At 38.3% G+C, this 15,458-nt stretch overlaps 1 protein-coding gene across 2 annotated transcripts; it reads left to right on the forward strand.

The window, feature by feature from the left end:
- Positions 1–8,200: 8,200 nt before the first annotated feature.
- Positions 8,201–13,101, forward strand: LOC103446887 (serine hydroxymethyltransferase, mitochondrial). 2 transcript variants are annotated; one of them, XM_070815962.1, is made up of 17 exons: positions 8,201–8,288; positions 8,362–8,551; positions 8,719–8,763; positions 8,843–8,929; positions 9,199–9,320; positions 9,417–9,493; positions 9,715–9,839; positions 10,123–10,215; positions 10,618–10,710; positions 10,828–11,025; positions 11,159–11,263; positions 11,374–11,439; positions 11,620–11,697; positions 11,811–11,922; positions 12,006–12,116; positions 12,258–12,425; positions 12,893–13,101. In XM_070815962.1, exons 2-16 carry the CDS (start codon positions 8,462–8,464, stop codon positions 12,401–12,403), a joined length of 1,548 nt encoding a protein of 515 aa, XP_070672063.1. In that variant the 5' UTR covers positions 8,201–8,288; positions 8,362–8,461; the 3' UTR covers positions 12,404–12,425; positions 12,893–13,101. The 2 variants fall into 2 exon arrangements, with proteins under 2 accessions (XP_070672063.1, XP_028944859.1); XM_029089026.2 differs by lacking the exon at positions 8,201–8,288 and having other exon boundaries at positions 8,295–8,551.
- The last annotated feature ends 2,357 nt before the right edge of the window (positions 13,102–15,458 follow it).

The following is a 15,458-nucleotide window of genomic DNA, read 5'->3' on the forward strand; positions in this document are numbered from 1 at the left end:
GTGTAGGTCCAAGATTTAAAGGAAAGTGACTAGAGCCACATACATCCATACCCTTTCTCTCTCTTTTCTCCCGTACTCTCTCTCTCTCTCGGACTCACTCTCTTCCCTCTCCTCCGTACGAACAACCTTGAACCAAGCCAAATCTTCACAGATCGAGGGTGTGAAGCACACCATTGTGTTCCTTATTCCATTGCGAGTTCAAAGGTACCCATTTCAAGTACGAACTCGTCCGATATCACGTTGAAAACTCAAGCTCCGAGTTAAGCACTATTCATGAACTTTTGGAATGGTTATGTTTTAGGACAATCCAAGCTCACAGCGAGCTCTAGGAGGTTCTCACGAAGCTCAAAGTGTTTCATTGGCTCGGTTTTGACGTCGGGATCATGAGGTTCGAAGGTGGACGGATTTGGTAGGATTTTCCCGATGAGTTTTCAAGGGATTTGAAGCTCCAAAGAGGTATAACCTTTTTCCTCTCGTAATTTATGGCATTTTGGTGAAAATTTTATGGAAAATGGTGCAAAAACGAGCGAGAAAAAGGCAGTTGCAGGTCTGCCCAGAATCCGGCGTCGGCGACACTGTTCCGACATCTCGAGGTTGAAGATGATGCGCGTGAGGCTGTGCCCTCCCCAACGCATGAGGGCGCGTGAGCCACAAAAAAATTATTTTAAAAATAACACGATGTTCGTGAGGTTGTGTAGGTCACGTTGGTATATTCAAATACCAAAATTGAGCTTTGTATGAGAAGTTATTAGCTAGTTTTGCCTATGTGCTTTAAAATAACACTTTTATAGTTAATTCACATATAGGTGAGACTTATCCCGAGGACGAGCGTATCCACGGGCAACTCGGGGGTTACGACCCGTCGACATACCAATGAGTGGGCTTTTGGTTTTCAGTATATATTATATACTTGATATTTTCCCAGAAATATGTGTTTAAATGATAGTATGCCATAATGCCATGCATATAAGTTTATAATTCATACATGAATTGGTATGTGATGCTTTATATATATAAATGTGGTGCTATGGACGCTCAGGTAAGCTCAGGTAAGTTGTGTTTGGTTATGTGAATCATCGATGATGCGATATGTGATTGAATAATGTTGAGCTCATAAAACTGCACGTAGGGTGATTATGATTTAGCCATAGATATGGCACATACATGTTTATTATGTCACCTCCCGCACCATATTCTCATATTGGATCCAATTTAGGTGCACAGTCTTGTCGTACAGACCTTATTTATGGTTCCGACTCGTAGGTGACTAAGGATTTATCGCCCAGCTATTATGTGAGAGTAGTATTGAGCATGATTGTATTACACCCATTATTGTCGAATAGACCTGTTTGTTTGGTTTTGACTCTTGTGCACTATGTTGTCGTATAGGTCATTATAGTGACTCCAGCTAAAGTGACTATAAGCTATGAATTTAGCCGTACAAACTACCACAGGGGTTCCGGCTAACATGTTATATTTCTATGAAATTATTCTTACCTGAATTACTTACTCTGGTATATCTTGGCATGGCATACATATGAATATGATTATGTGAAGCATGAATTGAATTGATATGATTTCATATATATATATATATATATATATTATGTATATGCTTATATCTTGATTCTGGGAAAAATTGTACATGTTTTACAGCGAGGGGTTAGATATGTTGATAAATGAAATGATTTTGTAAAACATTTGTTTTTGCCCACTCACGTTTTCTGTTTTGCGCCCCTCTAGGTTTTAAGTAAGCTTGCTGTTGGTGGCTTGAGAATGTCGGCAGTTCTGACCTATCTAAATAATAGTAGGACATTCCTGGTACTGTATAACTAGTACTTGTCCTACTGGACTGCACCTAGACTTATTATGCTCTGATTAGGAGTGTTTACTTTTGTAACTAACTCCTGTCACTTCCTGTTAGTAGTGCACTCTAGTAGTTTGGTTTTTAATTATTCGTATATTACCTATCATTATTGCTTCCGCATTGTGCACATGGCTACGTCAATCTCACGTGACGGCCAACATGCCTTGATCTCGGTCGGGGTGTGTCAAATTTTGTAAAGTGTGCAGCAGGGGTTTTACTTAGTTATTTACAATTGAATTTTTTAGATCTCATGTTCTAGTTCACTTGCATTCAATAGTGTTATAACTCAACTGCATTAATTGAGTTCCGTAAATTAATGTGATTATACAAAAACAGCTGGTTTTCTTGTCATGTGTTGGTTTCGTTGTGCAAATGTAATATGTTCTTAGCATGTGGTTCTTTTCTATTCACAGGGATGTCATGGAATCTAGAGATTCAGAATGTAGGGCATGGGCTCGTGTTCAAAGTTTGAAGTCCTCTCTTGATGAACGCAAACTTGGAATTACAAGTTAAGACGTCAAATGAAGCTGGGGCCATTTCTCAACACAGGCTAGTTGCTGCTGAGGTTGAGATTGCTGACTTGAGGTAGAAATTTGAAGCTTCCAAAAGGTTACACTTTTTCTGATGCTGGCTAAAACAGATGGTATGAATAAGTAGAGACACATTGAACCAGTATTCCACCTCAAAGATGTGTCAAAGAAAGCGAAATACAAGTTGTTTGTACCATACTTAGGGCCTCCGTATTTAGATCTCGTATAAATACTCGGGGGACTCAAATGTAATTATGTAATAAAGGAAGGGGCAAATATGTAATAAGTGAGGAGCTCTTATTCTATAAAATGACTCATCACTCTACTCATTGGGAAAGGCCAATTCTTAGGCCATGGGAAGAGCTCTATCACCCTCTCATCCTCAATCCTCTCAGAGAAATACAATATCAGTGTGGACATAACCCAAACCTTGGGATGAACCACGATACATCTTGTGTTATTTACTTTCTTGAAGATTCACGGTCGGATTTACGTTGTTCCAAGACCTTTTCGGTTTTGTGCATCAACATTTGGCGCCGTCTGTGGGAAACGACACGAAAAGCTAGGTCGGTTCTCTCTCAATTTTTCACCTCCGCCGTGAATCTGCAAAAACCCAGAACCTTCCCTCTGGGGCTTTTCTAAAAAAAAAAACCTTCGCATATCTCTCTCTCATCAGCCACTCTCCATCTCTAGAAAATCTGGAACTGAGCACCGACAAAACAGACACAATCGGATGATGATAAGGTACCAGAGAGTGAGCCTAGGCACATACGTTCGATTTTTCAATTCAACTTGCTCAGCAGAAGCACAAGCCCACCCAGGCTCACATCTAGAAATCCATACTGACAGATTACAGTTCTTGTTCGGTTTGAAGTATGTGGTCTCCTTGGATGGAGCAAAGCAATCTTAGTCAAATTCTACAGCAAGCCCAGGTTCAGCTCTCACCAAGCTCATCATATACCACAGGCTGGCCCAGTGCCATAGTTATCCTAGCTCGCTTGACGCAGCCGGATCCACTAACCCAAATCCAGGCCCAACTCTCGAAGTTTCTGCCCAAACCCAACTTCTCCATCTCCATTCTTAAGCTTTGAAAAAACGATGAGCGCTACTTTCTCTCCATTTCCTTCTTCCTTGCACCGTGAAGCTCCTCTGGTCCACCTTCATTAGACTCGTTCGTTTCTATGATGCTGACCCATCATCAAGACCTCCGTCTCTCATCCCAACGCGGCAAAGCAGTGGGTGAACTCCATGGCCCAAGCTCATCCCCGCATGCGAAACACCCAACATGTCTCTTCCACCGTTAACTTCACCTTCTCCCAATATGTCTCCGTCCACAACCCCGATCACACCGCCTTCAGCCACTACAACAGCACTCTCCAGCTTATCTACTCCGGTAGCCAAGTCGGGTTCATATTCATACCCGCCCGCAAGATCGAAGCGGGTCAGACCTAATTCATGGCCACCACCTTCGCCGCCCAGTCGTTCCCAGTCTTCGATCCTAATCGAGCTTCTAGGATGGTCCAGAACCCACCGGGCCCCACTTTTGGAGATGGGTTAAGCAGGTTGAGCGGCACTGGCGCTGGACCCGTCGGTTCCACAATGCAGATTGAGTCACGGTTGGAGATGGGGGGTCGGATTTGGGTCATGCACTTTCTTACCCACCATGTGGAGGCAAAATCTAGGTGTGAAGTGTACATTGCTGTGAGTGATGAATCTGTGTTGGCTTTTCACTGTTAGCCATTACTTTCCTTTTATTTACTTGGTGATTGTAAATTCATAAAGTTGAAGCCTTTAGTTAGAAGTTTGGTTGGCATTGAGCCTTGAAAAGAGGGAAAGTCTTGCCGACAAAAAAAATCAAAGAAAGAGCGGGGAGAGCACATGGGAAACAAAAACAAAAGCAACAAAGGTGCAGAGGAAAGGCAAAAGCAAGTCTGCCAGAGAGGGTGGAGGTGGACAGAGAGAGACGCAGTGGAAAGCAAAAAGGAAAAGAGAAAAGAAAGAATTATGCTTTCTTTAGTTGAAAGCTGAAGCAATTTGATAATAGCGGTTGGTGCTTTCTTTATTTTGTCGACCACCCACAGAAAAGCTATGGATAGCAGGCACGTAAATCTACAAAAGCAAAGAAAAAACACCCACACTGCAAAAGCAAGGAATAAACACCCCACCAGAATGATGTGATTTACTTTTCTTGTTTTTTGAATTGTGTGATTTATTTTTCTTATCTTTCGGAGATATCTGTATAAACCCCATCAGAGGGTAAAAAAAAAACGGCAAGCCTAAAATAATGGGCTGGAATGTTATGTGGAGGGCGAAGGCCCATATGCCCAAAAGAGCCAGGCCTTCTATTATCACCAACCAGGTGACCAAAAGTATGCCCAGTACTACAAAAAATTATTCGGCACCCTGTCGCTATTATCGCCAACCAAGTGATCAAAAGTATGCCCAGTACTCCAAATTATTCGGCAACCTGCCACTATTATCACGAACTAGGTGATCAAAAGTACGCCCAGTACTCCAAAATTATTCGGCAGTCTGCCGCTATTATCACCAACCAGGTGATCAAAAGTACGCCCAGTACTTCAAATTATACATGAGCATTACTCATGCCAATCATACATAAACATTCATGAGCATCACTCATATCAATCATACATAAACATTCATGAGCATCACTCATGTCAACATTCATGAGCATCACTCATGGCAACATCCATGAGCATCACTCATGTCAATCAACATAAACATTCATGAGCACCACTCATGTCAATCAACTTCAAAAGCTTCATTTACAGAGCTCTAGCTTCGAAAGCTTCATTTACAAAACCTCTAGCTTCAAAAGCTTCATTTACAGAGCTCTAGCTTCAAAAGCTTCATTTACAAAAGCTCTAGCTTCAAAAGCTTCATTTACAAAAGCTCCAGCTTCAAAGCTTCACTTGTAAAACTTCACCTACAAAGCTTCAGTGCAGGGTATACAAATACCACCTCTGAACAACCGCCACTTCGGCCCATACATGGATTCAATTTGAAGTCTCCAGCCAACAGACTCTATTGACCGAAGACTTGGGGGACTACACTATGTACCATATATTGGGCCTCAACTGGGCCTCATGAAAAATACTTGGGGGACTTAGCCTATTATTTATGTATTGACGAGCGAGCCCTTATTCTATAAAAAGGACTCCCTCACTTTCATTAGAGATCACCCATTATTCATGTACTGAGGAGCGAGCCCTTATTTTATAAAAGGGACTCCCTTACCTTCATTAGAGAGCATCGCCGCCAACTGAGCAACCATCTCGCCGTGAGCATCACTTCTAATCCATTATTCATGTACTGAGGAGCGAGCCCTTATTTTATAAAAATGACTCTCTCACCTTTATTAGAGAGCATCGCTGCCAGCTGAGCAACCGCCTCGTCACTAGCATCAACTCTAGCCCACCATTTATGTATTGAGGAGTGAGCCCTTATTCTATAAAAGGGACTCCCTCACCTTCAACGCAACAAGCCGAGCCAACCAAGGCAACATAAGCCATAAGCCGAGCACCCTCGCAACATGTGCTACTTATAGTTGAGCATCATTTCACTTTGAGCACCGCCTCATATCAAGTATCAGTTCAAGACGACATCTAATTACTTCGACCCACACATGGACTGAATTTCAAGTCTCCAGCCAAAAGACTCTCTTGACTAAAGACTTGAGGGACTACTGTTTGTACCATACTTAGGGCCTCCGTATTTAGATCTCGTATAAATACTCGGGGGACTCAAATGTAATTATGTAATAAAGGAATGGGCAAATATGTAATAAGTGAGGAGCCCTCATTCTATAAAAGGACTCCTCACTCTCCTCATTGGGAGAGGCCAATTCTTAGGCCATGGGAAGAGCTCTCTCACCCTCAGAAGCTCTCACCCTCTCATCCTCAATCCTCTTAGAGAAATACAATATCAGTGTGGACGTAGCCCAAACCTTTGGGTGAACCACGATACATCTTGTGTTATTTACTTTCTTGCAGATTCACGGTCGGATTTATGTTGTTCCAAGACCCCTCCGATTTTGTGCATCAACACAGGTAAAAGACACATAACCCTCTAGTCAAGAGAAATCAAAGAAAATGTTCACATTCAACAAGAAAGGGAATTCTTTAAGTCATTAGAAACCAAGACCCAAAACAATTCCCAATACTTATCATTCATTTTTTTTAATTCAGTCCCCAAATTTATGCTTAAACATCCTGGTATTTCTTTCTAGACAAACCATCCAGAACATTACCATTGCACCAATCCCATAAAACTCTTACCTTTTTTCTCTCCATTATTGAAAAAGTTCAAATGAATCTAAACATTTTTCAAATCATTCGGCAAACTAAACGTTCAGATGATTTGAAATCATTCAGCAAACTAAACATTCAAATGTTTAGATTCAGTCCCTGAAAATTAAAAATGAATGTTATAAGATTTGAGAAATGTGGAGTGTATAGAAAATGTGGGGTGTATGTAGAAAATATAAGGTGTATATTAAGAATGTGGGGTGTGGGGGTATTACAGGAAAGTAAGTGGGGTGTATTAAGATAATTTTTAAGTGAAAAAGCAAATATGAGGTGTATTAAGTATGTGAGGTTTATTCAACAATTTGTGGGGTGTTAAGATAATAAGCCATATTTTATTGCATCTTAAATTTTTATTGTTAGGCTTATTCACAATTACCAATATGTGAAGACAAGTTTTTTTTACGAGAACTAATTAAATTGGAAAGTGCTCAAGAGGCTACATTAGTATCATTTGATGTGGTAAGTGATGTATACATATCACGTCAATTAATTATTTTATCTAATTGGATGCATCACTTGTCGCATAAGATGATACACTAATATGGTATAAATGTGTGGTCTTCTTGGCTTACTGAAAAAATTATAATATTTTATGTATAATTTATTTCTATATATAATTGGCACAATTGGAGCCTGAATTTTTTATGACTAATGGAGGTTATTCATTTATCACTACCTCCATGTAGCCATAAAGAAATTCTGATCCCAACTTAGGCAAATTATTTATAAGAATAGACTCCACATTGTAATATGTAATATTACAACAACAACCAAAAAAAAAAGACGAAATAGAGGGACAAAAACACAACCTGCGTTACCTGAAAGACAAAATTGGATCATCTCCTGAGCTTGGGCTCAGGAGCCTCCTGACCAATACACAAGGGCCGGTGGATTTTGATCCAACGGCTACAAACAGGGAGTCCTCTAAAAATTATAATAATTGTAGATGTTGGATCAAAATCCAACAGTTCTTGTGTGTTGGTCAGAAGGCTCCTGAGCCCAAGCTCAGGAGAGGATCCAATGCCCTGAAAGACCACTGTTTTTGAATCCTTGCATTTTTTCATTGCTAAAAGTGAGTCCTTTGCTAAAAGTACCTAAACATGTTTTCAAAAAAAAAAAAGTACCTAAACATTGGGATGTATTTTGTAATTGAGGTTAGATTTCAAAATTTTCAAAATCTAACGTCACGAGAAATTGACTATTTACAAAAATTCAGGAGAGTAATCGGCGAAATTTAAAGTTCAAATAAATTACCAATTTTATACAAGTTTGGGGCAAATCGACAAATAGTTCATTATAATTTTTTGGTAATAGGTCATTGTAAGTAGCTCTACAATAAAAAAATATAAAATGAAACTTGGTATATTGGTAGATTTACCTCCAACAGCTCTAGGAAAATGACACTTGAGTTGGTGAGGTCCTCTCTCCTGCAAGATCCATTCAAAAAGCTTGGGTGGCCAAATATATCTCACAAAACACACAAAAAACCCGATCAGGCTATATCCTGCTGAGAGCCCCTTTGTGGCTGAGAAATGACAAGTTCGGATAGGCCTCTCATGGATGGTTTTCTCCTAACTCATTTTCCCCACATAATTGTGTTACAAGTTTACAAAAATCCAGTTTTTGTTTTTTACAGTTGACAACTTGACAATGAAACCTCAACTTTTAAGCTTTTAGACAAAACCTCACCACCCAACTGAACGCAGAAGCCAAAGGGTGAGGAAAACTAACCAACCATGGCGATGGCATTGGCGCTTCGCAGGCTTTCAGCTTCTGGGGATAAGTCCATTCGTCCCCTCTTCAATGCCACCTCTCACTATTACATGGTTTTTCTACTACCCCTTTCTTTTGTTGGGTTATTTTCTGTTTTTTGATTCAGCAATATTCTAATAAATCTAATCTAAACTACGGGCATGAGGATATGAGGATTCGAACTTTTTTTGAATGTCTGATAACTTCACCACTTACCCATTTGTCTGTTTTCATTATACAGTCATCTTTGCCCAATGAAGCTGTCTATGAGAAGCCTGGTGTCACTGTAAGCTCCTATATTGGCTTGTGTTTTTGTTTGTTCTTGTCTTTTGCTTCTGAATAGTGAAACTGTGAAAATCTTGCAGTGGCCTAAGCAATTGAATGCTCCACTGGAGGCTGTGGATCCCGAAATTGCGGATATCATTGAGCACGAGAAAACCAGGCAATGGAAGGTATAATCTTGTTCTATAATCAACTCAAGACTTTATTATGAATAGTTTTTAGGCTTATTTGTCATTGAGTAATGGGTATTATTGTGAAAAATGCTTTCTTTTATTAGTATGTCGAGAACTAAACCCAGCTAAAACATTTTCTCTTTCATTTTCCGTGATTTCTTGGTGAGAAGTTTAATGATGGTAACTGGTTCTTTAGTATACATATCAAGTATTGGCATGTGCTTTAACTTCATTTCTTTTTGGAATTCTTTGTTGTATTTCTGAAGGGTTTAGAGCTGATACCCTCGGAGAACTTCACTTCGGTCTCCGTCATGCAAGCAGTTGGGTCAGTCATGACCAACAAATACAGCGAAGGATATCCCGGTGCTAGATACTATGGAGGAAATGAGTATGTGAAAGCTTCCCGATTGTTGCCTTTGGTCAAGATACAAAACTATGTGATTGAAAGCAGAGTGTTTACATAGTCAACTGTTCATATTCTCAGGTTCATTGACATGGCAGAATCCTTATGTCAGAAGCGTGCTTTGGAAGCTTTTCGGTTGGATCCAGCAAAATGGGGAGGTAATTCATATGGCATGTCTCATGAGCAGCCTCCTGCTATTTGTTACAAAGTCTAGAGCAAGCATACATGTGAACTATGCATCTCAAGTTCTCAACACTCACTGGAACCATGTATTCAGTTGTCAAACAGCTACAATATGAATTTAAGTCAATCAAAACCTTGAATAGTTGTGTTTTAAACAAAGCTTTCTTTTACATGATGTCATTTCTTTACATTGCAGTGAACGTGCAGCCTTTATCAGGATCTCCAGCTAATTTCCAGGTTTACACTGCATTGTTAAAACCTCATGACAGAATCATGGCACTTGATCTTCCTCACGGTGGTCATCTTTCTCACGGTTATCAGGTGCTTACAACTTCCATTAAGCGGTGACTGGTGTGATGAAATGTCTAATATCAATTTATGATCATTGTTCATCTGTCTTGATTTTAAACCTAAGGGTGTGCTCAATATTTCCTCTGAAGTGTGGGCACGAACAATTTCATACCTTGTTGTAACATCAGCCTCAAAACTTATAACATCTATTAACTTTGAAGAAATTTGAAACTCACACTGTTTATAAATTTTAATTTGTGTTGTTTTAATGTTTGATAGCGATTACATTACTTCTTGTTTTGGTACTGTGCAGACTGACACTAAAAAGATATCTGCTGTGTCAATATTTTTCGAAACCATGCCATACAGACTGAATGAGAGCACCGGCTATATTGACTACGACCAGGTAGCTTAGAAATTTTATTGTTCTAGTGATTCTTGCATTACAACTCTTTTTTGTTGTTGCAGAACATAGGTGCAGGAAATTACTTGTTCAAAATGCCATGATTTACGGATGTTCCCTCTTTAGGCCTTGACATGACTGAGGAATTCATGAAGAACATTTGAGGCCAAATAACCATCGCAAATCAAACCTACTAGTTCACCTGTAGGAATAGTGAAAAGTCATCCTTTAAATCAGGGCTGTGATGGATGAATTAAACCGCAACATTTTATATGAAGTTTACACTAGACGAATTCTATCTTATTCTATTTAGTCTCGCTTGTCATATTATATAAACTGTGTTTTTAATTTTTTCTACCTGTGCAAGTATTAAGCTTCATTGACATGAATAAGTATGATTTTCAGTTGGAGAAAAGTGCCACGCTATACCGGCCAAAATTAATAGTTGCTGGTGCTAGTGCTTATGCACGTCTGTATGATTATGACCGCATTCGTAAGGTAAACTTGTTTGGATTTGTATAATAATAGTAGAAAATCTCAAAATAAAAGCCCTCGTGCTAAAATTATAATGTGATGGTGGAGAAGTCCAAGATTTACATTTCAAGTACTTGACAGGTATGCAACAAACAGAAAGCAATATTGTTGGCAGACATGGCACACATCAGTGGGTTGGTTGCAGCTGGTGTTATTCCATCACCTTTCGACTATGCAGATGTAGTGACCACCACAACGCACAAGTCACTGCGTGGCCCTCGTGGAGCCATGATTTTTTTTAGAAAGGGGGTAAAAGAGACTAACAAACAAGGGCAAGAGGTGAGTTTCCAAAGATCACGGTTCAAAAACTTGAGTATATTTACCTTGTAAGCTGCATTTTACTCGTAATCATTTTTCATGTATTTGATGTATTCATTCTTCAAACTGGCCAAATGTCTATACTTTCCTCAAGGTGTTGTACGACTACGAAGACAAAATCAATCAAGCTGTCTTTCCTGGACTTCAAGGTGGCCCACACAACCACACAATTACCGGTTTGGCAGTTGCCTTGAAACAGGTATACGTGCCGATTAAGTTAAATGCTCTACACAATCACTCTCCTTCCCTCCAGTTCATATTATGTTGAAATCTTATTGTTCATGTTGTCCGAATCTTCTTTTAATGTAGGCTACTACTCCAGAGTACAAAGCCTATCAGGAGCAAGTTCTCACCAATTGCTCAAGATTTGCCCAGGTATCAGATTATCAGATGCATGAATCTTTGTTACTGAGACAAGATCTTACACCTGTACATTCATTCATACTTAATTACGAATAACTTTAGACATATCCTTTTATTCACATATTAGAATTTCGCTGATGATTTTCTCTTTCTAGTACATTTGTCTAATAGCTAAATTGGCAAAATATGCAGTCTTTGGCTCAGAAAGGATATGAACTTGTTTCTGGCGGAACCGAGAACCATTTAGTTTTGGTGAATTTGAAGAACAAGGTAATAGACATTTTTTCTTTTCTGTAATACTTAACCGAGAAGCTTATAGCGTTAGCATATAGATTTCTCTGTTACGAATTATGTACTGATATACTTGATATCTCATTTTTCAGGGAATTGACGGTTCCAGGGTCGAAAAGGTGTTGGAGGCCGTTCACATTGCAGCCAACAAAAACACTGTTCCTGGAGATGTGTCTGCTATGGTTCCTGGTGGCATCAGGATGGGTAAAGCCTTCTCATCGTTTTAGTTGCTCTTTTGTTACTTAGATTTTCAGTAACCTTACTTGGTAATTCTTTTGCAAATTCAGGAACCCCGGCTCTTACTTCTAGGGGATTTGTTGAGGAGGATTTCGCTAAGGTTGCAGACTTTTTTGATGCTGCTGTGAATTTGGCATTGAAGATCAAGGAGGAAGCCAAAGGTTCCTAATAATATTTGACATCATAAATTTCATGCTCACCAAGTTTTTGTTTGTCTAGTTGCCTTTCATATACAAGTGGGGTAATCGTAGTGCTTGCATCAACTCACATGGAATTGCATTTCGTTCATTTCTGTACACCAGGTACAAAGTTGAAGGACTTTGTGGCCGCACTTTCTGCCCCTCACTTCCAATCTGAGACTGCAAAGCTCCGCCATGATGTTGAGGAGTATGCTAAGCAATTTCCTACAATTGGGTTTGAGAAAGAAACCTTGAAGTACAAGAACTGAAGAAGAGATCATGCTGTGTTAGGTATGAGATAACCTCAATCACAATTCAAGCCATGTATGTTCATATGACGCTTTTGCGTTTTATGAACAACGAGACACAAATTTGCACTTCAATCAAAGCAACTCTACAGGCACGTCTTGTGATTTAGTTTGTTTATGTGAAAAACACAATAGGGAGCCGAAAGACATCTCTGCATCACTAACAATCAATGTATTTTTTATGCATTTGGACTTCAGCGCACTGTGTTATCTTTCAAACCGATACAAAGTACAAAAAAAATGCCACCAATCGCTTTGCACCTGCTGCTAAAGCATGCTTACATTACTATCTTAATGCCGTAATCTATCTTAACATCACTGCAATCTCATGTTAATTAGTAGTCTTTGATGGACTGATTAGCTGCTTTGTGGTATGTGGTTGATCTGGTATCCTAATTTTCTGGTTTTGGTGTTCTTCACTTTATGATTTAACTTATCGTTGTGGAACAGGCACGGTCATCATCAATGGAGTTTTCTTGGTTGAGAAACAAGAAGGATCGTATGTCAAGATCGAACTTAGAGCTACGGTGTATCTAAATTCAGCAAAACCTTGATTCGGATCCTGATGAATGTATATTAGTAAATCTGTTGAAGCTTTGCTATGCAATAAACCTGCCTTCATTTAAAAAAATAAAATAAAAAAGCACATAGAAAAGAAAGTAGTATGACTAATCAGTATGGCCAACATGATATGCCGCTTATATCCAACGAACAAATGAGTTTAATACATAGTTTATACAAGTATGGATGGAATTCCTTCACTCCAAAGTCGTTGTCTTTCCCTTTTTTCTTTGGTTGCAAGGGATAAAGGGAACATTGAGGTTTCACCTAAATAATGCAATTCATAAATTTTGACTTTAAACTACACCTAAATAAATATCTTAAATGAGAAATCTATGTGTAAATACGAAAATTTGCCGAAATTTTAATGTTTACAGTATGATGACGATATTTTTTTAGTGTTAATAATAACTTCAAACAGAATATCAAATTTTATTTGTTAAAGGCAATGAGAATTCTATTTCGATCTTAATAGATGAATATCATATATGTCTGAAAAGGAATTAAGCATTGATGTCTTACAAAAGAAAAAAAAGTCACCCAAGTCCCAACGCAACCATTGTTGGAAATTATATATTATAATATGAAATATTGTAATATATAATTTTAATAATTGAATGAAAAATAGTGTTAACCAATTTCTTAGAAAGGTTATGTTGTTTAGGTGTATTCTCTTGATAAGTGATGTATACTTATAGATGAAAAGTTATATCTCCTTAACAAAATGTACTTGGGTTCTATATAAACTCATGAAACCATTATCATTAAATATAGAAAAATAGAGTTAATTGTTACTCTCTTGAGAAATAGGGTTTCCCCAACTTTGTTTCTCAAATGATTCGTGTGTCAAATTCCAAGTCGTGTTTTGAGAGTACGGAATATATAAAGTTCGCCAGAGTTCGAAGATTGAAGTGCTTTGACTTCGGATTATAGATTGTTGAATCCTGGGAGATGGACGCCTATTGAACTACAAGCACAAGAGTATGGGCGAAATTCTATCTTTAGATTGTTGGAGCAATAATAGAAAATATGAGAAATAACAATATAATTCCAATGATAATAATCATAAAGAAATTCACAACATTAATTATATATGAGATTAATATAAACTACTAGAGTGAAAGTTAGAATAACTGACAAACTTGGAGATTGAGGCTTGCATAAATGCAATGTCCTATGAGAAATAACAATATAATTCCAATGATAATAATCATAAAGAAATTCACAACATCAATTATATATGAGATTAATATAAACTACTAGAGTGAAAGTTAGAATAACTGACAAACTTGGAGATTGAGGCTTGCATAAATGCAATGTCCTAAAGATAGAATTTCGCCCCTACTCTTGTGCTTGTAGTTCAATAGGCGTCCATCTCCCAGGATTCAACAATCTATAATCCGAAGTCAAAGCACTTCAATCTTCGAACTCTGGCGAACTTTATATATTCCGTACTCTCAAGACACGACTCGGAATTTGACACACGAATCATTTGAGAAACAAAGTTGGGGAAACCCTATTTCTCAAGAGAATAACAATTAACTCTATTTTTCTATATTTAATGATAATGGTTTCATGAGTTTATATAGAACCCAAGTACATTTTGTTAAGGAGATATAACTTTTCATCTATAAGTATACATCACTTATCAAGAGAATACACCTAAACAACATAACCTTTCTAAGAAATTGGTTAACACTATTTTTCATTCAATTATTAAAATTATATATTACAATATTTCATATTATAATATATAATTTCCAACAATCCCCCACATGAATGAAAAATCAGGAAGAATTTGAGAGTACAGGCGGACAAGAGATGCATCGGGAGAGGTGTCTTTTGGACTTGAACCTACCCTAGTGAATACTTATCGGGTTTACTTGGTGACGCAGTGGATGCAGAAGATCTTGAACTGTTCACCGTAGCAGTAAACCGAGACAATAAGCAACACACATCACTAATCCTAATATATTCTGGTTCATACGGTTGTGTTCATTTTGGTCCTGAACAAATCCCGGATTCATGAGAGCTTTAGAGAATTTAGCCATCTTATACTCATAGAAGCGACCCACTTCTACTCTCACATAGGTGACCACTGATTAAGAATAGTCTGCTCTATTCCTCTTATTTATAAGATATCACTGTCATTAAGTATAAATATACAACCTAAAACTTCAGCAGACAACACACTTCTTCTATCATAGGAATGAGGTATATAGTGTGTTAATTTCTTTGAATCATGCCCAACCAGTTTGCCTATTGAACTTAGACCATGGGATCTCCAATCAACTAAGTTAGGTTTCCGCTCGACTGATTCATTAGTTATGTTGGCTTTAGCCTCATTCCCCTCGATGATCAACTTACTCTCTAGTCAAACCTTTAATATTTGGTACCATTTAGGTTGACTATCTTTAATGGTGTGCACAATCCATCTTATGAAATTATATTTCAT

The sequence above is a fragment of the Malus domestica genome, chromosome 01 (genome assembly GCF_042453785.1).
Source record: "Malus domestica chromosome 01, GDT2T_hap1".
Taxonomy (NCBI): domain Eukaryota; kingdom Viridiplantae; phylum Streptophyta; class Magnoliopsida; order Rosales; family Rosaceae; genus Malus; species Malus domestica.